At 34.8% G+C, this 27,468-nt stretch overlaps 1 protein-coding gene across 39 annotated transcripts in view; it reads left to right on the top strand.

Annotated features, from left to right (window-relative positions):
* Window positions 1-27,468, top strand: part of FIP1L1 (factor interacting with PAPOLA and CPSF1) — a 75,436-nt gene that overhangs the window by 44,110 nt on the left and 3,858 nt on the right. For 17 of the 39 annotated variants that reach the window (XM_014853508.3, XM_014853507.3, XM_044765978.2 and 14 more), the window contains 4 exons: window positions 13,104-13,158; window positions 14,586-14,641; window positions 19,869-20,082; window positions 27,029-27,166. In XM_014853508.3, coding sequence (XP_014708994.1) covers window positions 13,104-13,158; window positions 14,586-14,641; window positions 19,869-20,082; window positions 27,029-27,166 — 463 coding nt within the window. Of the gene's footprint in view, window positions 1-11,019; window positions 11,047-13,103; window positions 13,159-14,585; window positions 14,642-19,868; window positions 20,083-27,028; window positions 27,167-27,468 lie in introns of all 39 variants that reach the window. The other 22 variants (XM_014853506.3, XM_044765990.2, XM_014853503.3 and 19 more) reach the window with 4 other exon arrangements.

The following is a 27,468-nucleotide window of genomic DNA, read 5'->3' as shown; positions in this document are numbered from 1 at the left end:
AGTGATCCCCAAACTAAAGTTGCTAATTGTATATGTATAAATCCATACTAAATTGTAAACCATGTTAACTTGTTTTGCAAAAAATTTGAAAGATACTTTTAGAATTGGAGTAGGTCAGAAAAATTGTAGTTTGTGAAGAAATTGAAATGAAAATCTCAGTCTTGTCATCTTGTTTCTTTGTATACTGATTTCCTTTTAGGAGACTGCTTCTGGGTGCCAGGTACCTGGTATTTACCTCTTTTAAACAAGACAGAAAACTAATGTAAATTTTTATCAGATTTTTAGCCACTTTTGATCATTTATTGAAAACTAGATAAGTGGCAGTAGAAAAAAATTCACAAATAATCCCCAAATTTTATACTTTATACATTTTATCCAGTAGTCTTTGTTATTTTATTCCCAGTGAACTTTCAATATTTATCCCTTTAACCAATATTTAATGAAACTAAGAAGATTGACTGAGATAGTAATTACTTTCTTCCTAGGAAGAATGCCAGTAATAAATGATAAAAATTAGCTGCTGGTCCTAATCAGAGCTACATATGTGACATATGTTAAGATTTGCTTTCTATTAATAAAATCAGTTTATACTAAAGAGGCATGTCTACTCATTGACTTTGCATTTGCAAGAGTGCTGTCTTTATTTTAAGGTACCAGTTGTGCTGAGAGTACAGAGGCAAATAAAGGGGCAAATATATGAATAGTCCTTCCCTATAGTAATCGTCCTTGGGCTCTAAATGTCAGCTGTTGCTTCGGCCCTACAGCCACAACTCCCTTGATTCCCTTGCCTTGCTACCTCTACCTTCAAAAAGAATAAGAAATTTATTATGAAAAATGACTGGCTTTAAAGAATCTGTTGTCTCAAAAATAGAGGAATGAGAAGACTGGATAGATTGGAGGTGCTTACTCCAGATAACATTATTTTTAAAGTTCAGTGCGTTTCTTGTTCCAACAATAACTTTCTTGTTCTGAAGCACAAACTATTCAGAAGTTGTGATTGGATCCAGGGTTCTTGGGTCTTTAATATGACGAGAATTAACTAAATGAAAAGGGAAAGTAGTGAGGACTTAGTGATGCATCGGGTCCTCTGAAAAAGATAAAAATGTAGAAATAGTTAATATTGAACATAGTTGATTTAATGAGATTAAAAGATTATCAGTGTATGTGATAATAGGCCTTATGCTAGATTGCTTTGTATTCGTAAACTTTAGTAGGTACTAAAGGTGATTTAAAAGAATTTTCATATTTACTAGCAAATATAGTATATCCTCAGATGGCTAACATTTTTTATAGTTGCTATCTGTTTACCATACTATCTGTTTATTAAAGTAAGTGAGAGAGAAGTGGAATGAAGTAATGATGGAAAAGTAAATACCTCACTGGTATAAGAATATATTTAGAAGTTCTATAGGATATTGCTGATAGGCAGTGTCATTATCTGGAAGTATGCTTTTTTCCAAAATGATACAGTTACTCCATGTCTTTGCCATATAACCTCTGTTTATAAGGAGAACAGATCTTTTAATAATGCTTAGATTATCTATGGTATTATATTGTGGAGTACCACTGATTATTTTTCTGTGGCTTAAGCTGTTTATTTAATGTTAGTTTTCAGCTACGTGTTTTCTGTATTTTAAATACCTGTCTAGATTTCCTTTGATGCTTATTCTTAGATTACATTTCCATGCCGACCTGTCAGCATTTAAGGAATACAAATTCAGATGAATTCTAATTCTGGTTTAAGCAGTAGCCAACTGTCGTATATTTGCTGTTGGGGCGGGGAGAGATACCAATTCATATTAAAACCAAATATTTATAAGTTGAGACTATCCGAGTTACTTCTTATTTTGACTAGATTGTGGGCTGTTGGAGAGAGCATGGGCTGTGTATTTCCATCTGTGTTTCCCCACAGTGCTAATCACAATGTCTTGTGTATACTTGACATTCCCTAAATATGTTAACAGCATATTTATGCATCCATAACACCAGAAGGATTTTCAGATTGACAGTTGGTACAGTCACACAGGCACTTATCAATCAGAATGGGCGCTGGCTTTAAACAACAGCGCGGCTGCATAGGTGTATATCAGTTGAATGTAGGCCTTGATTAAAGCCACATTTTCAGTTACCGTTTACCACAGAACCACATAATTATGATATGTTCTGTAGGTTTCTGTAATTTAGATCAGCTTAAGAATCATAAGCAGGTAACAAAAGAGAACTAGCTAAGGAGTCTTAGTATCACCTTAAAAAGTACTCCATTTTTCTTAGGGAAACCTTGGGTTTTCTTTTTGCTTTCTTGAGAAATACTAAAAGGAAAAGGAAAAAAATCTTTTGAGAATTACTTTAAACATATTTTAATGTTGCCTTTGTTAACATTAGCTTTCAAATGCATAAGTTTTTAAGACTATAGTCCTGTATATGGCAGGACAAATACAGTAATGATACATTATGCCCATATTTTGGGGTGCTACCAGTTTTTTCATAAATAGGGTAACCATACATCCAACTGTTTGCCTGGAACAGTCCTACTTTTTATAGGACTTTTTGTCCCAGCTTGATCATTATTATTCTCTCTCAGAAATGCCCTGGTTTGGAGGATAAAATTTATAGTCACCTCTTAGAGGGTTACAGACATGGCTCCTTGCATAAATAGATAGCTACTCTATAGCAATAGGGAGGTGATGGAGACAGCTTTCATTCAGGGGACTTTTATTGTCAGATAGTTCACAGGAGAAGTGTATTGCCTCCTCTCCTCGAGCACACGTCTACAAACATACGTGAAACCTTGTTAGTAACAGAGGACAAAGTACTCTGGCCACAATTGATTTGTATGAAGAGTAGAGATTGTGTATTGGAGACTACAACAAACGTGTAAGGGACCTCTGGTCCTAACTGTCGTGACTTTTGGAGTAGCTTTTTAAAATGGATAAGTATTTAATGTGGTTCCTTGCCACTGTACTTACAGTAGCTTGAAAACAGCAGTTATTCAAGATCCTCCTTAATTTTCAGAAAATCTGGTCTGTTAATTTCATTTTCTAGTGAACTAGAGAATAGCTTCTATTGTATTAAATTTTTTCAGAAATATATTAATATGGTTTCATGCTTTCATTGAGTAATAGAAATAATAGCTAATAATACTTAATATTTATTGAATGCCTATTCTTGAAGGCACTGTTCTGAGCACATTTCTTGTATTAACTCAGTTTGATTCTTGACAATATCTGAAATAGATATTCCAATTTTACAGATGAGGAAACTGGGGCTTAAGGAGTTTAAGTAATAGCTAAAAAGTAGCAGAACCAGAATCCTAACTGCAGGCAGTTTTGCTTAAAAGCCTATTTTATTAACTATGTTGAAGCAAGAAAGCTCTATTATTGGATTATGTAAGTTTACCCTGATAACATGTCTTAAAGTTTTTGTTTGTTCATTTGTTTGTTTTTTTAAGTATTTCCCTGGTGTTGAGGTGCATGCATATATATTTGTGGATAGGAAAGTTAGGGAGGTTGTAAAGAGCAGGAATCAGATTAAAAGAAAAAAAAAAAATCCGGTTAACAGAGGTTTTACTATTTGCCTGATTTGTGTTAAGAAGTCTGTGTTTACTGAATAAACCAGTTAAGAAATACTTGTTTATTGGAAGAAAAATTGTAGAAGTGGAAGGATTGATGTTATAGAGTAGTGGATTTTGTGTGTTTTTTTTATTGTGGTCAAATATAATATTTATCATTTTAATCATTTGTAAGTATGCAATTCAGTGGCATTAAATACATTCATAATGTTGTGTAACCATCACTATGATCTATACCTGAAACTTTTTCATCATCCATAACAAAAACTATGTACTCATTAAATAATAACCCCTTCTGCCCTACTCCAGCCCCTGGTACCCTCTATGATTTCTTTCTCTATGAATTTACCTATTCTAGTACCTTATATAAGTGGAATTCTTCAATATTTGTCCTTCTGTGTCTGGCTTATTTTGTTTTTTCAAAGAAAAGTAATTTAATTAATGATTATAAACAAACTTAAAACTTTGTTCAAAGTATATTACGTTTTATGGTAGACTTTTAATTTAGGCTTTAAATGTTAATTTAGTGTCATTATATTTTATCTCCATATTTTATGATGGACTTTATTGAAAGAGAAGGCAGATTCAGTTTAGCGCATTTCTTGTTACATTAATCAGTATTAAGGCTCATATGATTGTGGTTCTGTTAAGTCTTGGGAACAGTAGAAATCTAGCTCAGGAGTAGAATTCCACTAAGTTGAAGAAGGCTCTTTGCTTTACTGAGATGTAGAACCACAGAGAAGTCATCCCCGCTTAAAGTAGGGTATATGGGTTGGCTGTTTATCTCGATTTGAAAATGTGTAACATTCTGCATTTTAGAAGGAAGTAGATTCCTTCCTAAAAGACTACTGTCAAGTACATTAGTGTCTTACTAGTTGTCTAGTACTATGAATTGTATGAACTTAAGAATCTTATTCATTCCTTAAATATTTTGATTTTGGGTTAACGGTCATACATGAGGTTAGGGAGAAAAGCAGCTCACATCTGGACTCTTTCTGCATTTCCTCTGAGGCCTGCATTGTCTGAATTATTTTTCTGGTGGCAGTCTGATTCCAGCACAGTGACTGTCAAACTGTTTGGTCATGGACTCCTTTATACTCTTAAAAATTGCAGCAGACCCCAAAGAGCTTTTCTTTATGTGTGCGCTATTTATTTTTTTGTATTTGAAATTAAAATATTTATTATATTTAAAATATGTATTATTTTGAAAATGCTCACATAAACCCCATTACATAGTAACGTTAAGATAACATTTTTACAAAAAATAACTATTTTTACAGAACAACATTTAGTACAAACAGTGGCCTTCTTTTACAGTTTTGGAAATCTCTTTACTGTGTGGCTTAATAGAAAAAAACTGGATTCTTTTATTTGTTTCTGCATTAAATCTATTGTGATTTCACATGTCATGAAGCTTCTGAAAACTTCCTTGTACACTTGTAAGAGAATAAGCGTGAAATGGCAAATAACTTAGTGTTTTTATGAAAGTAGTTTTGACCTTGCAGATTCCTAGAAGGGTCTTAGGGACCCCCAGGAATCTCTACATAACACTTTGAGAACTGCTGCTTCGGGAGAAACTTGGCCTGTATTGGATGAATATCATTACCACCCTTCAGGAACTACAATTTTGTCCCTTTAATTGAGAAGCTACTTTATGAATATAACATTAAGCTAATTTTATAGTCCCATGAAGATTTTTGGTCTTATACAGCAAAGCTGCATATTAACTGATGCTGTTTGCCAAAAATGTAAGCATTTCCAAAAACATATTTTTCAGAACTACCTTTGAAAAAGAATTTCTTGAAGTTTTTGCAAACTGCTCATTTGCTATTTTGTTGTCTTTTTTGTTTTTTCCTGAGAAGGATTCATTCTGAGCTAATATCTGTTGCAAATCTGACTTTTTTTTTTTTGCTTGAGGAAGATTAGCAATGAGCTACCATCTGTGCCAGTCTTCCTCTATTTTCTATGTGGGTCACTGCCACAGCATGGCCAGCGACTGGTGTATGGCCATGCCTGGGATCCAAACCCTTGAACCTGGGCTGCCAAAGCAGAGCGCACAAACTTAACCACTACCCCACGGGGCTAGCCCCATTGTTGTGATTTCTGTATTAAAAGAACCCAGCAAGTGGGGCCAGCCCCGTGGGGTACTGGTTAAGTTCACGCACTCTGCTTTGGCGGCCTGGGGTTCACCAGCTTGGATCCCAGGTGTGGACCTGCACAGCGCTTATCAAGCCATGCTGTGGCAGGCATCCCACATGTAAAGTAGAGGAAGATGGGCACAGATGTTAGTTCAGGGCCAGTCTTCCTCAGCAAAAAGAGGACGATTGGTGGCAGATGTTAGCTCAGGACTAATCTTCCTCATAAAACAACCCAACAGTCTATCGGTGTTTTCAGTAAACTCAAAATAGGGAATAATGCTAATTAATCTATAATAAATAGTATTTTCTGGCACAATTAAAATTAGTTTAAACGTAGGTTTAATAAAATTAAAAGTTTATTTAGAATATTGAGTTTTGAATATCTTTTTTTCCCCATAGATGCCCCCTTTATAATAGTTATATTTTTAATATACCATAGATGCTCTATTTTGTAGAATTTAATTATGGCTTAATATTTACCTTTTGTTTCTACTACTCTTTCAATCATTTCGTGATTATATGTGAACTTATTGAGAACAATTCATTTACGAGTTCTTTGTAAGAATACTGACATTTCTATCAGATGTTTTTGTCTAATAGAATTTTTGTTTTCTGTAAACTTTTGATTATAAATTAGAGGATTAAGAGATCCTAATGAGTAAAATAGTTCATCCGTTTTATAGTTAACACATAATATTATCTTTTTTACCTTTTAGGTATGGAGTATGCTGGTAACTTTTTTGTTGCTTTAAGTTTTGTGATCATAACATCATTTAACACATTTTTTCTTTAAAATTACTTCCATTCGTTTTTGCACCTTGTAATTAGTTGTTTTACTTTAATTATTAAGAAATCGTTTTACATTATTCTACATCCTGTGTTTCTTTTTTGTTTTTTTTTAAGGGTAGATTGTAGATGATACATGTGTATGTATATATAATTTAAAACATAGTGATACATAGAAAAGCATATGGTAAAAGGTGATATTTAAAGATTTTTATAAACCTTGACTTTCTGTTCTCAGATTCTTGGTGCACGACTTACTTATGAGCTTGGTGACTTTGAAGTAGAAATTAGTGAAACTTAAGGAAAGTGATCAGGCTTATCTATTTGTAACATAATAGTGCTCATGAAATTTGGAAGTTACTAGTGACAAAAAGGAAGCATAGTTCACATAATTCTGCCATGCTTTTTTCTTTTATTTGCACTTAATAGAGAAATGATAGGTAGTTGTTATATGTATTGGTTAACTATTGCTACACAGCAAATTATTCCAGAATGTGCAGTGGCTTAGAACAACATACACTTATTGTAGTACAGTTTTTGTGGGTTAGGAATGTACGGACAGCTTAGCTGGGTCCTCTGCTTCAAGGTCCCTCACAGACTTTGAGATGGTCATCTGAGAGGCTTGACTGAGAGAGGATTCATCTTCAAACTCACTCACCTCTTGGTTAAAAAGATTCACTTCCTTTCCAGCGTGGCAGCTTGCTTCATCAAAGCATGAATACCAAGAAGACATAGAGGATACCAGCAAAATAGAAGTTGGTGTCTTTTGTAACCTAGTCACGGAAGTGACATCCCATCATTTTTGCTGTATTTCATTTGTTAGAAATAAGTCATTATATCCAGCCCACACTCAAGGAGAGGCTATGAATATCGGAAGTGTAGAACAGCGTGTAAATACCAGGAGGCGGGGATCATTGGGAGCCACGTCAGAGGCTGCCTACCACCTCTTTTTTGCCTTAGTTTTACAGAGTAATGATTGGATACATGGAGAATGAGTTCATAGACAGTTTTTATTCAGTTTTTTTTGTTGAGTGCAGAGCCTCTCTTAATTTTGTGAGAATTTAAAAAATATACTTAAATTCCTTTTAAGATGATATTTCACAGGATTGCTTCCTTTCTATTTCTATGCCTCAATTCTTCAGTCCCCAAATAGGATTTCAGGTCTCCCCACCCACATGCTTTACATTTAAGAGTATGCATTACATACTAGAAAAATTAAAGTTTGTTCTCTTTCCTTTGAGGATGCCAGGTGGTATAGGCTGTTATACAGCTGTACTCTTACTTCCAAGTGTCACATGCTTTGTTTCATAAAATTTTGAGATGGAGTTTATTTTATCTGTGTTGAATATTGAGGTCCTCAGCAGTGCAATTAATAGAGAAGTTTAGAATCTAACTCACTGATTCTCAGCGTATGGTCTCTGGTCAGCAACATCATCATCTCCTTGTTAGGAATGCAAGTTCTCTGGTCCCACTCCAAACCTACTGAATCAGAAATTCGAGTAGTGGCAGGGGCCTAGCAGTGTGTTGAAGCAAATTCTCCGGGTGATTTTGATGGTCACAAATGTTTCAAAACCACTATCTATTCAGTTCTGTTAGAACTTGAATAGTACCTTCCCAAAAGCTTTTAACTAGTATTAGAAATCTTACTAGTGTTATGAAAGGCTTTTAAAGAAAATAAACATTTTTTTCCTACTCATTTTACCGATAAAGAATACAGAAGAGAAACAGAATACTTGCCTTGTTTATTTTAAGTCTGTTGGCTAAGCAGCACATGTGTTGGCCAGGAAGGTAGGAGTGTTGAGGGAGAGGACTGAGATTTTTGAGATGAATTTTCTCTTTCCTTACACTGTTTCTCTTTTGTTAACAAAAGTCAAATACTACATACTGATTTTTAGATGAGAATTATGTTGGCCTAACATTATATCACATATTAAACTTTCTTAGTTGCATTTTGAAAATACATTTGATAATTGTCAAAGAATTGATTATATAGTGTTTTATCACCTTATAGTTTTTTTTTTTTTAGATTGGCACCTGAGCTAACATCTGTTGTCACTCTTTTTTTTCTTCTTTTCCCCAAAGCCACCCAGTACATAATTGTATATTCCAGTTGTAAGTCCTTATAGCTCTGCTCTGTGGGACGCCACCTCAGCGTGGCCTGATGAGCAGTGCCATGTCTGCGCCCAGGATCCAAACCAGCAAAACCCTGGGCCACTAAAGCGGAGCATGCAAATGTAACCACTTGGCCACGGGGTGGGCCCCTATAGTTCTCTTTCATTTTAGCAATTTACCATTAAAGATTTATCAAATATTTACCAATAAAGATTTGTATTGAAAAAGTGGTCACAAGAAGGGCTCTTTCTAGTTCTCATGCCAGCTTTCTGATGTTTAAATTAGAAAGGCATCTATATATAGATCTATCTCATGATTTTTCTTTGTATTCTTCATTCCTTCCAGTTGATTTTTTAAAAATCTGTCCTGTGATACTACTATAGTAAGTTTAAAATTAAAAGCAGACTATAATTTTAACTACCTTCCTGCCATACTTAATAATTTGGTTATCTGTCTTGTCTTTATGTTTTGTGAAAATTTGACAACTTAAATGTTTTTGACGACTAAATTTTGAGAGTATTGACTAGTAACTTCTTAGTTATTTTGCATGAATTCACATTTTAGTAAACTATAGTAGTCATTAGCTGAAGTAATGTATGTTATTCATGTATTCATTTAGGTAAAATTATTAGGATTACAGAGTGGGTTGCTGAATTTGGTGTATTCCTTATCATATACACCTAAGAAGATAATCATGCATTTAAATGTGAAAACTAGGTCACGTAGTGAAATTCAATAGTGCTCTAAAAAAATCTATACCTAAAGAAAATTAGGTAGTAGTGGATATTAAGAACATGTAATATGCTCTGCCTTCGTTACTTTCCCCATTTCGTTTGGTGTCTGGGACTGCTAGCTTGTATTGTTTGCTGGATTCTTTTAGCTTAGTAATTTAAGAAGCATAAAGGTGACCTCAGGATGGACGAGAATTGCCATTAAGTGTAGATCAGTTTAGTTAGTAGACTTGTGGAGGCCTAATTTTCTAAACATGATGATGCCTGCTTTACATATCTTTTTCAGTCTTGCTAGTTTTGTAAGTTTAGCATATCTTTTTATTGCATGGGTGGTTAAATCAGTTCTTCATTCTCCATTTTAAGGCCACCTGCTGCCTTAAGATCTTTTTTTTTTTTTTATTTTTTATTTAAAGATTTTATTTTTCCTTTTTCTCCCCAAAGCCCCCCAGTACCTAGTTGTATATTCTTCGTTGTGGGTCCTTCTAGTTGTGGCATGTGGGACGCTGCCTCAGCGTGGTTTGATGAGCAGTGCCATGTCCGCGCCCAGGATTCGAACCAACGAAACACTGGGCCGCCTGCAGCGGAGCGTGCGAACTTAACCACTCGGCCACGGGACCAGCCCTGCCTTAAGATCTTTTTATATAAACTTCTTATACTGATAAAACATGCACAGAAAAATTTTAAATGTTCCTATTGACAAGAAAACATTTCAAAGCGATTCTGTTTTCATTATTTTTTTCCCCATGCATTTAGTCAATAAATTAGATTATTTTTGCCTCTTTTGGACTAAAATTGACGCACTTTTAAGATAGGATTTAGTAAACCATTCTGATTGTGTTGAAGTTATTTATGGTATAAAATTTTCTGTGAAAAAGTTTAATTTTTTTCTATTTTCCTACTTAGAAATATCATTTTTCTTCAAACAGAAAGTAGTTACAATTTGCATGCCACATAAGTTTTATATTAGGATTTAAGGGCACCTTTGACTAATGTAAATTGAGATGTTTATTTATACAATTTATTTCTTAAAGTTTATAATATGTTCAAATGAGTGAGTCATTCAAATTAGTATTTACTGACTCCTATAGAAGTAAATCATCCACATATATCTTAATGTGCCCTGGGGGCGTGTATATATATTGGCTATACCTCCTTTCTCCTACACATAAAGGGAAGCAATAACCTTTTCCCACTCCTGTCAACAACAGTAAAACAATCCAAATCAATATGTGAACATCCCACAAAGCTTTATTAAAGTGTTTATCGTCTTCTGAGTTATCTTGCACTGTCTGCAGTATGAAAGAGCCCATTGATCAGTTTTCCTATTAAAATGTTAAAATAGCAAGACTAGAAGTTGATTCTCAAACTTAGCGTTAATTTTATGGAGTTTGATATTTCTCTATGCGCAAGTGTGCTTTTTTAACTGGTGTCTAACTTCGTTTGTGATTACAAGTAGTGGGGGGAACCTTGTTATCAAGTTGTTAGACTGGGTTTTCATCAGGAAGCTGGATGTTATACTTGAATTGTTGGTCCTCTGCAAGAAAACAGAATGCTTCTCTTGAGTGCATAAGCCAGGAAAATGAGGCGAGAGGTTTTATTTCAAAGGTTTTTTTGGTGATGGCATAAATACATATCAGGTTATGAAATCCAATTACTATATTAAATTTCATCACTTGTTTTTTAGGTATTCCAATAACTGTACCACCTCCAGGTAAAACCTTTTTCATGTTTTCTCCATCATTGTTAATAAACATGAAATTTCAAGCTTATAGTTACAGTAGGGACAGTGTTGATGTGGTTAGAATATGGATTAGGCATTTGGGATTTCAAGGTCCTATTTTCAGCTCTGCCTTTGCTTCATTCCGGTTTTGATTAAGATATTTAGTTTTCTTATACCTGTCTTACCCATTTCTGTAGAAATAGAGATTCTGAGAAATTCTCACCATATCAATTTGTTGAAGAAAACAGAGTATAGGATAAAAAATAAAAGTTTTATTAAAACATGATTTTTCAGACCAATGAATTTTTTATATTATGAAGTAACTGCAAGAGAAGAGAACGATCATTTATCTTGACTTTATCATGGTTTCTGATTCTTTTTAACCCTCCTGGCATAACTCAAATGTTTCTACAAAATATGTTCTCAACATGCAATTAGATAGATTGACAACTGGTCAGATGGCTGTTCTTACAGTGGTGATTAAATTGTTCATTGTTGTAATGGTATGATCAGTAGTAGTTTACATGTGGCCTAGTGGGTTTTTTGGGTTTTTTTTACATTTTTTCAGTTTTTTTTTTTTGTAGTGCGATTCAAATGTGATAGCAAGTTTGTATTTACAGTAGAGTTCGGTATTAAAATAAGCCAAGGAGTATAAAGAGAATGAGAGGTGACAGTGCTTGGAAGGGTGGGTCTAAATTCAAAATAACATTGATAAACAGAAATAGTGGAGTTTAGATAGCGTAGGTTAGTATACATATTTAGACATGGGATAGAGAGTCACTGAGAGTCACTGATTGTATCAGTGACTTATTGGGAAAAGTCATAAAGGAATCATTGGTGTGTCTTAGTGTAGCAAGAAATGTGGTTGTAAGGCTGTATAAAATAGGATTGTGGACTCTAGAACTAATGAGGTAATTGCTAAACTTTACACTTCTAAGATGTCTAATAGAGGAATTATAGATCCTATGGATACAGTGTAGATGGGCAAGGTGAATTTGAAACAACTTGAAGCAGGACCAAAAATCGATTTAAATGGGCTTTTGAGAAAGGTTAAGAGAACTGTGATTCGTTTTTACATAGACTACTAAAGAGGAGGCTTAGTGGAAGTCTTTTCAAATATGTAGAGCGTGGTAGAGCATATGACCATGGGTTGCTTCTTGTCTTTATTCAGGGCAGCATACGAATTGTAGTATAAGATTTAATTATGTAATTTAATGCATTTCCTAATAGTGAGGGTTGTTAAAACTTGACAGGAATTGGTATTATAAGCAGTTGGCATCATAAGTTGTGGAATCTTAAAGTCTTTTGTTGGGGTGCTCTGTTGCCTATCTGAATTTGAAAGTGTAGAGTAGATTAACTGCTAAGGTCTTGTTTAGCCATATTCTGTGGTATTTCATGTAGATATTGTGAATTATTGAGAATGCAGACCTCATGATATAAAGGTGCAAATTATTTTCTTTCCAAACTAATCCAAAAACTACATTTTATGCCTTTCTTTGTAAAATAGTTCTGTAGGGTTGTGCTATTCAAAATGTATTTAGTGATGATGTTCTCAGCCTTAAGCATTTATATATTTACTGGTAAGATTTTATTTATAAATTATACATTTTAAGGAAATTTCTATACATCTAAAACTCTCAAAATATTTTTGAAAGAGGTAAATGCTATTTTATTTGCTTTTCTTCTAAAATAGTTCAAGTATAACATATCTGGTGGCAACACTACTACTGTTTTATATATGGAAAAGGTAAGGCATTGAGATTAACTTTCTCATACTCACAAAATGGGCTGTGTGTGGTGCTGAAAATAAGACCGGGTGTCCTGACTCTCAGTTTGTGCTCTGTGTATTAGACGAGACTGTTCATTTAAAGTTTTGTTGCTCCAAAAATCTGTTTATAAGTTTAAGCTCCATTTTTTCTGTCCATTATAGCATAGAGAAGCACATTATGTCCCCAGAGAAATTTAGTGATGCGCAGCAACTTTGTTTCACTCTTGACATTAAATGTACATTCTCTTAACTTTTTTGGTCTTATGATTGAATGTTTCAGGTTTTCCTCCTCCACCAGGCGCTCCACCTCCATCTCTTATACCAACAATAGAAAGGTAAATCACTATGGATACTGGAAATTTTTGACCATTGATAGGCTTTTGACAGAACAATCATACACATATCTTGGTAATATTTTCAAAGATTTAATTATATAAACAGTAGTACCTGCCTTTTAATTCGTAAGTCTAGATCTATGTTAGTTACTTTTATATAAGATGTTGGACCTATAGCCTGATGATAAAACAGGACAAAGAAAACTAAATGATAGTATCTTCAAACATCTTGCTTTATGACACGCTGATTAAAGAAACCCTTAGATTGGTAATAACTTGACTGTAGTCAGTTTTGTGGGAAATACAATTGGATGACTGCTGATCATGAATAATGCATGACTGTTTTAGCATTAAGTAAGGACAACTATTGTTAGGGATCGTAGTAAAGAAAAGCTGCCTTATTCCTTGCTGTTTAGCTGCAACTCAGCTTCCACAAAGGAGGAGTAGCTCCATTCTGTATGGCAATAACCTTATTTTTTATACTCTACATTCATGGCTTATGTTAGTTGGAATGCTATACTAAAGACTATTTGCCTCACGGGTGGCAATAAGATATTTAACAACAGAGATTTTGGAATCACACAGACCTGGTTCAAATTTTGGCTTCAAAATTTCCCGCCTTCGTGTTGCTAGGTGAGGTTCATAACTACTCTTTGAGACTCACTTTTCTCTTTTACCAAATGGGGTTGATAGAATTTTGAAGATTAAAACAGCTAGTGAATACAAAGCATACCAGGACAATTTTTAGCAGATAGAAATCACTAATTAATGGTAGCTATTATTAGTTCCTCTTAAGTGGCAAATAAAGTCTATAAAAATAGTGTATTTCTGAAAAAGTGATTCAAATTATATAAAAAGGTGGAAAAATTGTGAGAACTTTACATCAATAGCATCAAACTATGCATATGATTTTCAAAGGCATCAAACCGTGAATATGATAAATGATTAAACTTAGCGAAGTGTGAATTGTGAGAACATATGGATTTAACTTTGTTAAGTCCTTCTTAAATATATAGTTGTTTTCTCAAACAAAATGTTCAAAAGTATTACTTAGTGGTCGTCTCAGTAGGGCTGAATTTCTGATTTATAACCATTAAAACCAGTTTTTTTAAGACTAAATTTTACGTCTCAAATATTCTGTTAGCCTCAGAGTTTCTCTATCTTATGAGTCAAGCTGAATTGGATTATATATTGTTACATTTAGTACTAGCATGCTATATTTTTCTTTACAAGTGGGTGTTAGGTTTAATATTTTTTGAGGTTGAAAAGCCTGTGTTTTTAAAAAATAAAATTACAGAATTAAAGCTTATCATTATATGGTAATTAAATAAAAGTCATAATTCTGCCCTTGATGTTTTGCATTTGTGCTAAACTATTAAAATTCAGAACTTACTTGTAGCATATAAAAATGCATTTTTCTTCAACAGTGGACATTCCTCTGGTTATGATAGTCGTTCTGCACGTGCTTTTCCTTATGGGAATGGTAAGTATTATTTTTATTTGCCCAGATTCAATTTGAATCAGTAAAGTACTTAAATATTTTTAACGCAATAAAAGCATACTTAAATGGTTTAAAATACTATTTTACAGAGCAGTTAAAAAATATTAACTAAAGGAATAACTAGGTCTTATGTTTATTCCAGGTTACTTAACAGAATAATTTTGATTTCTTTATCAACTATACTTGTAAAAATTAATAAGAAGTGACACAACAGAGATATTTGTACCTTACCTTTTCCTAAAAGGATTTAGGATTTGTTAGCCAATTGTCTCAGTCTTCATTGTCCATAATCTTTCCATGTCTTGGCTCATAGCATTCAGCTAACCTTGTTCTCATCTTTCCCTCTCACCGTTTGTCTTTTCTTCTAGATCATTTGGCTGGATCCTCTTTCATGTTCACTCTTGACAACTTTATCCATTCTAGGGCTTTCGGCTACCACTTTCTGCTTACATCTCTTGATCATTCATTCATTTATTTTGAAAGTGCTGTGCATTGTATTAGGTTTTAGGGATATAATAAACTAGATGTCGGTTTGCCCTCATCAAATTTATAGTCTAGTGAGGAATCAGCCGGGTGACAAAAGAGGTTATCATGGGAGCATAGTGAGGGGTCTCTTACTCCAGAGAGATGGAATGGTAGGTGAAGTGACTTGGAGTTCAAACCATGTTCAGAGACATGGGGGTGAGAGAATCGTGGTAGTCTGTATGAACTGAAAGAAGTGTGGTGTGGCTGGAGTGTAGAGAATGAGTGATAAATGTCTAGAGACTAAATGAGAGATGTGCAGGATGTTATAGCCACGCTGTAGAGTTTTGACATTCAGAGGGCCCTGAGGAGCCATTTAGTTTTATGTAGTTGATAGTGAGGGTCATTTTGGCTACTTACTATGAGGAAATTGTAGATCTGTAGTGTAGGTAGAAAGGTGGGAATAGCAGAGATGCATGCTTGACTGAGAGAACCAGAAGCCATTGGAGTAACCCAGGGGAAGAAATTATGATGTCTTGTATTCAGGTGGTGCCATTGGGGATGGAAAAAATTGAATGGTTCCAAAGGCATTTATACAGTAGAATTTATAAGTCTTAGTGATAGATCAGCTGTAAGTATCAGTCATATACTTCCAGTTACCTTCTAGGTATCTTTATCAGGGTGTTGTACTGTCCTTGTTCAAACCCACCTTGTTCAAAGCCACATAGGTCATTCATTCATGTCAAAAGGTAGTCTTTCTGTTGACTGACTTGTTTCAAGGATTATACCACCTTTTTTTTTTTTTTGCTGGGCTCCCAGGAAGTCATACTCCTCCAGTTGGAATCTTGCTTCTTCCTCTCATTATTTATGTGACTTTTATAGTCTTCAACCATTGAATAGAGAGCATAATTCTTCCTCTTAAGGTGAATTTCAATGAGAATATATTGAAGCACCGTAGTCCCGCCATTTGATAAACACTCAAATATTAGCCAATGGAATATGCCAGCAAATATGGAAAACAAAAAGTGGCCTACAGAGGAAACATTCAGTATATATCCCAATCCCCAAGAAAGGAAATACCAAGGAGTGCAGTAACTGTAGGACCACTGCTCTAATTTCCCATGCAAGTAAAGCAACGCTCAAAGTGCTGCACTGAAGGCTTTTACCTTACGTGGAGCAAGGAAGGCCTGATGTCCAAACTGGATTCTGTTTTACCTTTGTTTATTTATTTTAGAATTTTCTAATACATCCTCAAACACTACTAAGTAATTGTATATGGAAATACTAATTTTTCTTAATGTGCATGTTAAGACTGGACTTACAAGACTAGTTAAAAAGTAATTGCATAAATATTAAAGAACCACAGGGACAAACATTTTTAGTGATTTTTAGTCCTTCTGATGGTCTGCATGGCATCGCTACATAGGCTTACCACCCTTGTCCTTGGTTTATATAACTTTAGATACCATCTGTAATCTTCCTACTGTGATAGATGTGTATTTTCCTCACTTCCCATCACTACTCCTCTCCTTTTCCCCACCAATGAAATTATATCACTATTTTTGTTCCTCTTTTTATCTATATACCTGCCCCTCTGTTTCATGTACCATCAATCTCTACTACTGTGCATCTTTCCAAGCCTTCCACTTTTTTCCTCCTCTGCCTCCCAGCTTTGGTGAGCTATATTTCTACTTATAACATTTATATTCTGTTCTGTAACCCAAATTACCTTTGCCCTGACATGTTTTTTTATTCTAAAAGGTAAACAGTAAACTGCATTTATATTATTATGACTGTGTAAATTCTGTGTACTATGGAGATAATTATAATACTCAAGCTGCCCAAAGGAGAAAGTTCCTATGGCAAGTAAATTAAAATTACCTTTTTTCCCCTAATTTCATCAGCTGTGTAAAGTCATACTACATTTTAATTGGGTTTATATTTGGACCATGACTTTCTCCACTGCAAGTGTATAAAGATATTTTTCCATACATCCCCCCCTCCCCCCCAGATTTTCAAATTTTGTTTATCATATGTAAGTCCTTAAGCCATCTGGAATTAATTTTTGCCTGTTATAAAGATATAGTTGTCCCAGGGTCATTTGTTGAATAGTCTCTCCTTCTTGAGGGATCTACAATATCATCTCCATTCGTGTATCAGATTTCCATACATGCATGAGTCTGTTTCTTGGCTTTCTAGACTATTCATTTGGTTAATTTATTCTGTGATAATAATGCCACACTATCTTAATTATGAGTTTTATGGTAAATCTGATATCTGGTTCAGCAAAATCTATCTACCTTATTCTGCTTCAGAAGTATTCTTGAGCCATCACTCTTACATATCCATTTTAGAATCAACTTTGCAAGTTCCATGAAAAACTGTTGAGATTTTGATTAGTAACTAACATGCTTACTATATGACAAACACTTAATTCATATTATATCCTGACAGCCCTATAAGTAGGCATACTGTTGTTATTCCCATCTTATGGATGAGGAAATTGCAGAACAGCCAGATTAAGTAATTTCCCCAATATCACACAGTAAGTGGCCGAGTCCGGACTGGAAACCACGCCGCCTCGCTCCAGAGTCCTTACTCTTACTATACTACATTGGACTTACATTGATGCTCTAGATCAGTTTGTCTGGAATTCATACCTGACAACATTGAATCCGTTTATGAGTTTCCTACTTATTTGATTTCTAAAAGTCTTTATTATCTCCCTTCTATTGGATTATTGTGTTCTTTTCTAAGTTCTTAAGTTGGAAGCTTAGCTCATTAATTTTCCATCTTTTCTAATATAGTGTTTAACATTAAATTTCCCTCCAGAACAGTTTGCATCTCTAGACTTTGGATATGTCATGTTTTTGTTTATGTTCAGTTTCTAAATGATTTGAAATTTATTATTTTTTGACTCTTGAGTTATCACAAGTCAAGTTTTTAATTTGAAATATGTTAATATTTCCCATAACTTAAATTTTACTTGTAATTTAAATTGCACAGTGATCAGAGAACATGGTGTCTATTATACTTATCCTTTCAAAGTGTGTAGTATATTTTTATAAATGTCTCGTGTATGCTTGAGAAGAATGAGCAGCATTTTGTGTTATGTTCATTAAATCAAGCTTGTTAGCAGTGCTTTGGTCAAATCTTATATATCTGTAGCAATTTTTTGTCTGCTTAAAAGTATCAGTAATTGAGAGACGTATATTAATCTCTCATGGTCATGGTGGATTTTTCTATTTCTACCTGTATCCTTGTTAGTTTTTACTCTAAAAATTAAGGATTTATTGTTAGATACCTGGAAGTTTAATTTGCTCTATCTTCTTGGTGAGTTGGATCTTCCAATTTCATGTAGCCATCCTTTCTTTCCTGGATAATTGTTTTTGTATTAGTCTGCTTTGTCATTAATATAGCTCATACAGACATTGGGGATGTTAGTATTTTTTCTTTTTATTTTTGGTGAGGAAGATTGGCCCTGAGCTAACATCTGTTGCCAGTCTTCCTCTTTTTGCTTGAGGAAGGTTGTCTCTGAGCTAACATCTGTGGCACTCTTCCTCTATTTTGTATGTGGGATGCCACCACAGCATGGCTCAATAAGTAGTATGTAGGTCTGTGCCTGGGATCTGAACCTTTGAATCCCATGCTGCCAAAGCAGAGCATGCAAACTTAACCACCATGCCACTGGGCCAGCCCCAGTATTTTCCTTTTTTCTTCCGTCCTTTTACTTTCACCCATTTTGTGTGTTTTTATGTCTCCTGTAGTTAGAATTTTTAAAAGTACAAATTAACAATCTCTATCATTCAACTGATGAATTCAGTCCTTTTTGTATTGTTGTGGTTGTTGAGCTATTCATACTTCCCTCTACCCTCACCCTTTCCAAGTCTTTGTTTTTTTTTTTTTTTAAAGATTGGCACCTGAGCTAACATCTGTTGCCAATCTTCCCCCCCCCACCAGCCCCCATTATCTTCTCCCCAAAGCCCTCCCGTACGTAGTTATATATTCTAGTTGTAGGTCCTTCTGGTTGTGCTATGTGGGAAGGTGCCTCAGCGTGGCCTGATGAGTGGTGCCATGACTGTGCCCAGGATCCGAACTGGCAAAACCCCGGGCCACGGAAGCACATGTGTGAACTTAACCACTCGGCCATGGGGCCAGCCCTCCCAAGTCTTTCTTGAATTGATTTTTTCAGATGATTTTGAAAAATTTTGTTTTTCCCTGTATTGTTTTGAAATTATACATTTTATTTCTATTTTTTTTACTGATTGCTCTTGAGATGTGTTATGCATATATCTGATAATTCTTTTAAGTCTGTTGGTTATAACTTTTGCTTATTTTTGTTATCTTTGAATGCCTTTGTTTTATTCTTACTCTTGAAATACCATGTTGTTGAATACACATTTTTAGGTTGACCATTACTTTCAACACTTTGAAGATGTCCTAATGTATTCTGGTTTACATTTTTGATATTGAGAAGTTTGTGGTGTATCTAATTCTAGTTCATGTTTACCTTGCAAAAAGAAGAATCTTTGTGTGTTAGATCTTTAAGGTTTGTTTCTGGATAGCCCCCCAAACTGTGGGTTTCACCATGTGTTATTTCTCCTTTCTATTTATAAAATAAGTTTCCATTATAATCTAATGAAATTAGTGGGAGTTTTGTCTTATGTTTCAGTACTTTTTTTGTCTTTTTCTTTTGTTTTTTAAGTATCATAACTTTTGTTTTTAATTATTTACTTTCTTTCTTTAGTTGCCTTTCCCCACCTTCCTGGTTCTGCTCCTTCATGGCCTAGTCTTGTGGACACCAGCAAGCAATGGGACTATTATGCAAGAAGAGAGAAAGACCGAGATAGAGATAGAGACAGAGACCGAGAGCGAGACCGTGATCGGGACAGAGAAAGAGAACGTACCAGAGAGAGGGAGAGGGAGCGTGATCATAGCCCTACGCCAAGTGTTTTCAACAGGTTTGTTGAGTGTGCAGGAATTTGTACACATTTGTTTCACATGCACTTTAGAATTTACATCTGGTGCAAGGATGGAAAATCCAGTTCAGTTGGGAAAGGATTGCTTGAAGAGTAGTTAAGATAGCCATTTTAAAAGTGGCAAGGCTGTTTGGTTCGTGGGGGCTTCTCGTTACCTAAAGCAATAGTCTTCAAATTTGTTGTTCACTTTTCCCTTAAAAGAATTTTGAAAACTTTGTACCACCTCACATATTTTTATCTTGCCGTCTAAAATTTTTCATCTTAAGTTTAAATAGTTGGCAATATAATTTCCAGTGTATTATAAATGTTAAAATTTTAAAGTAAAGTTATCATCACTCTTTTAAATATATCCAGTGAGTTAAGAACATTATACTGATTTGCTAAACATCATCTTTTTTTTTTTTTTAAAAAAGATTTTATTTTTCCTTTTTCTCCCCAAAGCCCCCTGGTACATAGTTGTATATTTTTAGTTGTGAGTCCTTCTAGTTGTGGTATGTGGGATGCCGCCTCAGCATGGCTTGGTGAGCAGTGCCACGTCCGCACCACACCCAGGATTTGAACCAGTGAAACCCTGGGCCGCCAAAGCGGAGCGCACGAACTTAACCACTTGGCCACGGGGCTGGCCCCCACATCATCCGTTTTTTGAAAATACATGAACAGGTTCTCTTTAACAGTTTGAAATTTTACATTTCTTTCTGTGCTTGAATTCTTATTTCTGATCTACTTCCCTCAAGAAATTTTATTCTAATATAAAATGTTTTTATTCTTGAAAGTTTTTACTGATCATCCTATCAACTTTTCCTGCAACATATCTATATATGTAACTTAAAATGTCTAAAAAAAAATTAGGACCATACGATTCTTAAGGATTTTAAAAACTTTTTTCTAATTTTAGATATCATTAATTTGTTTTTATATATAAATACATGCAAATTCTGAAAATAATTTAAAGGAACTACATCCCTTAGTGTGATGGAGGAGCTTCTGCCCATCCCTAATTAATATCCATGAATGAATATTACTATTGTTAGGAAAAAACAGCCTTTGGCATTAATTTTATATATATATATATTTATATTTCTTTTTTCTTAAATATGTAGATGTGAGTATTGAGAAACCCGTTCACATAAACTGTATAAATGACAATGGATGCAATTTTGTGTGGTTCTGTTACTCAATTATTTGAGCCCCTTTAGATTTAATGATAAGCCAAAATTACATAGTTAACCTATCATCAAAAGTTATTTTTAAGGGTCAGTTAATGACTCAATTTTCTTGAAAGCAGAGAATTGGAAACCACCTGATTTGTAAAAGTCTTTGGTACTTAGCGTTATTGTTTCCTAGGGGTGCCATAACAGAGCACCACAGACTGGGAACCTAGAACAATGGAAATTTCCTCTCACAGTTCTGGAGGCCAGAAGTCTGATATCAAGGTGTCAGCAGGGTTAGGTGTTTTTGGCTTCGAGGGAGACTTTGTTCCATGCCTCTCTCATAGCTTCTGGTGGTTGCTAGCAATTCTTGGTGTTCCTTGGTTGGTAGATGCATCACTCCAGTCTGTGTCCCTGTCTTCACATGACATTCTTCTCTCTGTGTCTGTGTCCAAATATCCCTCTTCTTAGAAGAATATCAGTCATTGAATTAGGGCACAGCCAAATCCGCTATGACCTCATTTTCACTCAATTATATCTGCAAAGACCCTGTTTCCAAATAAGGTTACATTCACAGGTACAGAGGTTAGGGCTTGAACATATCTTTTTGGGAGACACAGTTCACCCAGGACATTTAGTCATTAGTCTTTAGTTTTAAAAGTCTGACCTCATTTTTCTATTCAGTTAAATGAATTAATCCATATTCCCTATCTAAGTCTAAGATAAACAAAATAGTCACAGAGCTCAAAATAAGGTGCTGCCTCCCAGCACTTTGTTTTGCTTTCCTTCAGAAAGAGTTTTTGTTTTTGTTTTGAATTGTTCAGGGAAAATTGTTATGACTCCCACCACACTACTCTACAGTATATCTGAAGTTAGGACATCCCAGGACACAGGCCCGAATACTCCGTTTCTTACTCTATACTTTGTCCTTAACAGAAGGATCTATAAGACAGGAAGACCTAAAGCCCTACAGAAGCTTTATGGTTCCTTGAATAAAATAGGTCTCACTGACACTAGTATTTTACATTAGATCTTTTTGATGCCATGATGATTTTTACACCCTGAGACATAGTAAAACTGGTGAAAGGAAAGCCTTTGTTTTGTTTTCTTTTTTTGTAAAGGACAGGGAGGGTGATTGTGAAAGGAGAGGTTAGCTGGAGAAGTAGCACGATGTTTTTCCCTGCAGGTGTATCATGAGACAGTTGAGATTTAGGAGAGAATAAAAAAGAAAGTTGAGGATTTGGAAATTGATTCCCTAAAACTTTCGGTGCCATTGGAAAGAATTCATACATTCATGTGGTACTGGCATGTACTGCTGGCTTAAAGAATAAATTCAAAATTCTTCTTATGATCCACAATACATAAGTCAGTGTGTCTTTCTACATTTTAACCCCGGTTCTCTCCCACGCCAGTATACCACATGTTCTAGCTACACTGAATGGTTGTTTTTCTGGTAATCTCTCATAGTTTTGTACATCTTTGTTCATGTTGTTCTCCTCTCTACCTCACAAACTGCTATTCATTCTTCAAGGTCCAGCTCACATCTGTCTTCTGTGAGTGCCTCTGAACCTGAAAGGAAAAATTATTTCTTCCACATGTTCCCTAATAAGCACTTTAAGTATTTTCTTTAAAGCATACCTTTCTTAGTAGCCTCTTTAAGGGCATTGGCCACCATTTTTCATTTCTTTTCATTTCTGCAGCACTTTGTACAGTAATGCTTGGCACATAATCAGTGTGTCAGTGAATAAAATGATTTACACATTTCGGGAGGAACGTGAATACAATAGAGAAAAACACTTTTGAAAACTCAGTGAAACTGTTAACTAGACAAGTTTTGAAATGAATAAAAATCAACCTTTATCACTATCAAGGAGTTAATTTGGGCATCTTTCTTATTAACATATCGGTCTAGGTAACATCACATTGTGGCATGAAATAAGTTAAAGATAACTTTTTTTCATCCCAGCTGTTTTTATGGATGAGATAAATAAACCTAAAGTACATAGTTCTCTGATTTTGCTGGATGAGGTGAAGCAGTATATCAATTCAGGATGTGAGCATATGCTTGATTCAGGCAGCATTTGTTTTGTTGGATGTGGTCTTATGATCATAGACTTCTTAATCCAAAAAGGTCCTTAGGAATTATCTGGTCTGAATTTTGACTTGTCAGATGAGGAAATGGAAGCATAGAGAAATTAAGGCAATGGTGCAAGCCATACTGTCTACTGGAAACGTAGTTGAGATATTACTTAAAATCCTTTCTAGTTTTGAAATTAAGTAGTTTAAAAATCCTGTTACTTTTCATTTTCCATATTACTCTATGCACTTGATTTTTTTTCTTCTTTTTGGCAGGGGAACGAAATTTATACTTTCATTCATGTAACTGACATTTTCTGAGTCCCTGTTATGTGCCAGGCACAAAGCTGTGTGCTGAGGATACAGAGTTATTCATATGGTATCCTTACAGATTAACCATATTAATATTATCAAGGTGACTAAGACTGGTTAGTAGTTTAAAACTTTACCTAAAAAAAAAGGGCAAGGAGAAACTGAATAGAATTTATTAATCTTTTTCCTCCCTGTAGCTCCTAATAATATCACTTATACATTGTAGGCACCTGGTAACATTTTATTGACTAAATAAGTAAAGATACGATACATACATAGGTGTTTGTGTATATTCGTGAGTGTGTTTCTCTTTATGTGGTGGGACATGTGCTGTTAACTTTACCCACATAAGTGCATGATTCTGTTAAGCTCAAAGGCATTACTTCCCGGAAGGTTGAATTGTTGCTAATGTAGTTAAAATGAACATATTTGAGATAGCATTGCTATCTCCAGAATGTATGTGTTCACAAGTTAAGGAGCTCAGTGCAAAACTTGATAGGAAAGAAGATTAAAAGAAATTCTTTGCTAGAGTTCGTAAATTTTCTTTGCATAAATAATACAATGCTTATGGAATACTTGAGGCTAAGTTCTCTAACTCTTCAATTTCAAACACACATGCACAAATGCTACTTAATTTTTATTGAAACTGAAAGTAAATGGTTAAAAAGTAATGGTTAAAAGTAAGTGGTTAAACCACAATTGATTTTTAGGTTGCTAAGCTGTAGGACATCAGGAGTCAGTGTTTACCTAAATTTAACTAAAAATTCAAGGTCAGAGAGGCATTCTGAATTAGCCCAGGAATAAAGTGTTCTCTGGAAAATCCAAGTAAAGCCCATTATTTTCTGAAGACTGACATTTTAGCAATATGGCATGTAGTATGTGTTGTGTTACAAATTACAGTTATTGTTTTGAAAATTACAGACCAGTTTCAACGTCTCTTTTTTAGGCCACTTAATTATGGGCCAGAAAGAAGGCTGGTCATTCTAGGGTACTTGAAATGAACTCTAATGATTTCCAGGGCCAGAGAAACCCTTCAGCTGCAGCTGCTTATCAGCGAAGGGGATGGAAGAAGGGGTCTTTATATTTTGTGTATGACACCAAATTGTCTACCATCTGTAGTAAGGTTCCCATCATCTGGCTGCCTTCAGAATCTTAAAAGCCTCAAAGCTAATAACAGTTGGTATTAGGGTGAGAGGGAAAAGAGAGGGTTACAAATGACAATTTATGCGATATAATTGACCTTAGTTATTTTTATATAAATCCAGTTGGAATCATTACAGAGAGCCTCATTTTTTAAAAGGATAATTAATGACAACATTCATTTGTCATGGTTGGTGCTAGTTTATTCTACTTCAGACACATTATTGCAGGGTCTGTCATCTTTACAAAAATGGTTCTGCTTCTGAAAAATTTAGTATTAAATTTAATGAAGATGGTAAGCCTGCATGTTAGCTGCCGTTCATTGAGGGCCTACTCTTGTACCAAGCACTTCATAAATGTTATTGCCAGTTCTACAACAACCCTGAAAAAGATCATTGCCAAGGTTACAAATGAGCGAACTGAGGTTTAGAGAGGTTAAGTAACTTAATTTGGGTCACAGTTAGTAAGTAGCGGAATCACGATGTGATCCTGGGCCTACTCTGCCGGTACTCTTCCCACTGCTCTACACTGCCTGTCACGGCACATGCCTTTCAGCTGACGTCCTTCCACCTCCTAAATACAACGTACATATTTATGGTTAGAAAAAAATTGTGTTTGTATACACACACATGGATATACAAACATAGAGGTATGTGTGTATACATATGTATATGTTAAAACATTTTCTTTTTTTAGTAAAACATTTAAAAAATGTATCAGGCAATAATAACTTGATCAACAATATGACTTGGCATTAGGCATAGCAGTACTGAATCATTACTTTTGCTAGGAGACCACAGTTAGGTTGATTTGTTCTTTTATATGGCTTATACTTTTACCTGATTCTATTTCGTATTATTCTCACTCAGATTCCTTAACATCTTGATGCTTCATACAAATTACTAATTTAATAATTTGTATTAAACATATTTCTAGAAACCAAAGCTCTTCAGCACACAGTGCTCTAAAAAGATATTTTTATTCATCCTTAGTGAGAGAGTTGACTGATATTAGCTTGTAGAAAGCATTGACTTCTATGCTGAACAAAAAAGAAAAAAAATAAACTTGAAGGATTAAGAGAAATATGGAGGGGCTGGCCCAGTGGCATAGTGGTTAAGTTTGCGCACTCTGCTTCGGCAGCCTGGGGCTTGTGGCTTCAGATCCCAGGCACAGACTTATGCACTGTTCATCAAGCCATGCTGTGGTGGTGTCCTACATACAGAATAGAGGAAGATTGGCACAAGTGTTAGCTCAGGGACAGTATTCCTCAAGCAAAAAGAGGAAGATTGACAACAGATGTTAGCTCAGGGCCAGTCATCCTCACTGCAAAAAGAAAGGAGAGAGAAGAATGTCAGTGAAGGGACATGAAAAGAGAAACAGGTCTATGGAGGTAGAGAAAAACTATTCTTTAACTAGCCACCCGTCCCAGTTTCACTAGTCTGTTCTATCCAAAATCAGAAAATGGAAGTGCAGCTTAAGTTTATGCATTTGAAGTTATTAGCCATGTGAATCCCCTCCCCACCCTCTCTCCCCTCACCCCCAACAACACACACACACACACACATACACATCGATAGTATTAAGTAATTGGGATGTCAGAATGCAAGTATGTCCACAGGCAATATTCTGCCTGCATTTTGTTGAATATTGTAGAAGTTGCTTTGATGTTCCTCTTTTCGTGTTTATACCTCTTCATTAGATAAGTGTACTCTTTATGTGATTGAAAAACTTAAGAACCTTCACCTACTTTCCACTGTGTAGCCATTGTGAGCCAAATATTTTTAATATATGTTTAGAATCTTAACTATGTGTGCAGGATTTTACAAATAATATAAGAATTTTGGTTGGAAATCTGGGATATACAAACATGCTTTTAATTCTAAAAGGAGTAAAAGAAAATGCAGCTGCTGATTAAAATTTAAATCAGTTACAGCTCCCAATTTTGAAGAAAAACAGCATTGTTATATAAAATTTCTACCCTATAGTAACTGTGAAAAGCATAGAACAAAATTGATCCTTTAACATGATGTGTAATTAGATATTTTCTATCTTGTTTTAGATCTGGTACTAATTTGGGAATAGTATTATTTTCCTCTCCATTCAACAAATGTTTATTTCGTATCTATTTTGTGTAAGATCCTAACATGGGGGCTTCTGGTTTGGGCTCAGATCACAACTCTTGTTTTATAGTTTGAAGTCATTCACAATTAACAGTCTAGTTGTCATAAAAAGTTGTTTCTATTCCCATTCAGTGATGAAGAACGATACAGATATAGGGAGTATGCAGAAAGAGGCTATGAGCGTCACAGAGCAAGTCGAGAGAAAGAAGAACGACACAGAGAAAGACGACACAGAGAGAAAGAGGAGACGAGACACAAGTCATCTCGAAGGTTTGCTCTTTAATACTTTGAAGCTAAGAGAGAAATGACTTGACATCAGGAAGTAAAAGCAAACATTTCCAAATAACCAGTAGAGCATGTGTGTTCCTAATCAGAAGATTAAGAATAATCTGTTGAAATGGTTCCTTATATGCCTCAACAAAGATTTTTAAATCTAACAAAACTACATTTAATACTCATAAACCAAAATTAAAACATGGAATAAAAAGTAATATGAGAGAATTAGACTTATAACATTATCTTGTTGAGAGACGGGGTATTTGGCATATGAACCAGTCTTTAATAGTAAATAT

The sequence above is a fragment of the Equus asinus genome, chromosome 3, assembly GCF_041296235.1.
Source record: "Equus asinus isolate D_3611 breed Donkey chromosome 3, EquAss-T2T_v2, whole genome shotgun sequence".
In the NCBI taxonomy this organism is placed as follows: domain Eukaryota; kingdom Metazoa; phylum Chordata; class Mammalia; order Perissodactyla; family Equidae; genus Equus; species Equus asinus.
The sequence above is the reverse complement of the archived record's forward strand: the minus strand, read 5'-3'. Positions and strand labels throughout refer to the sequence as shown.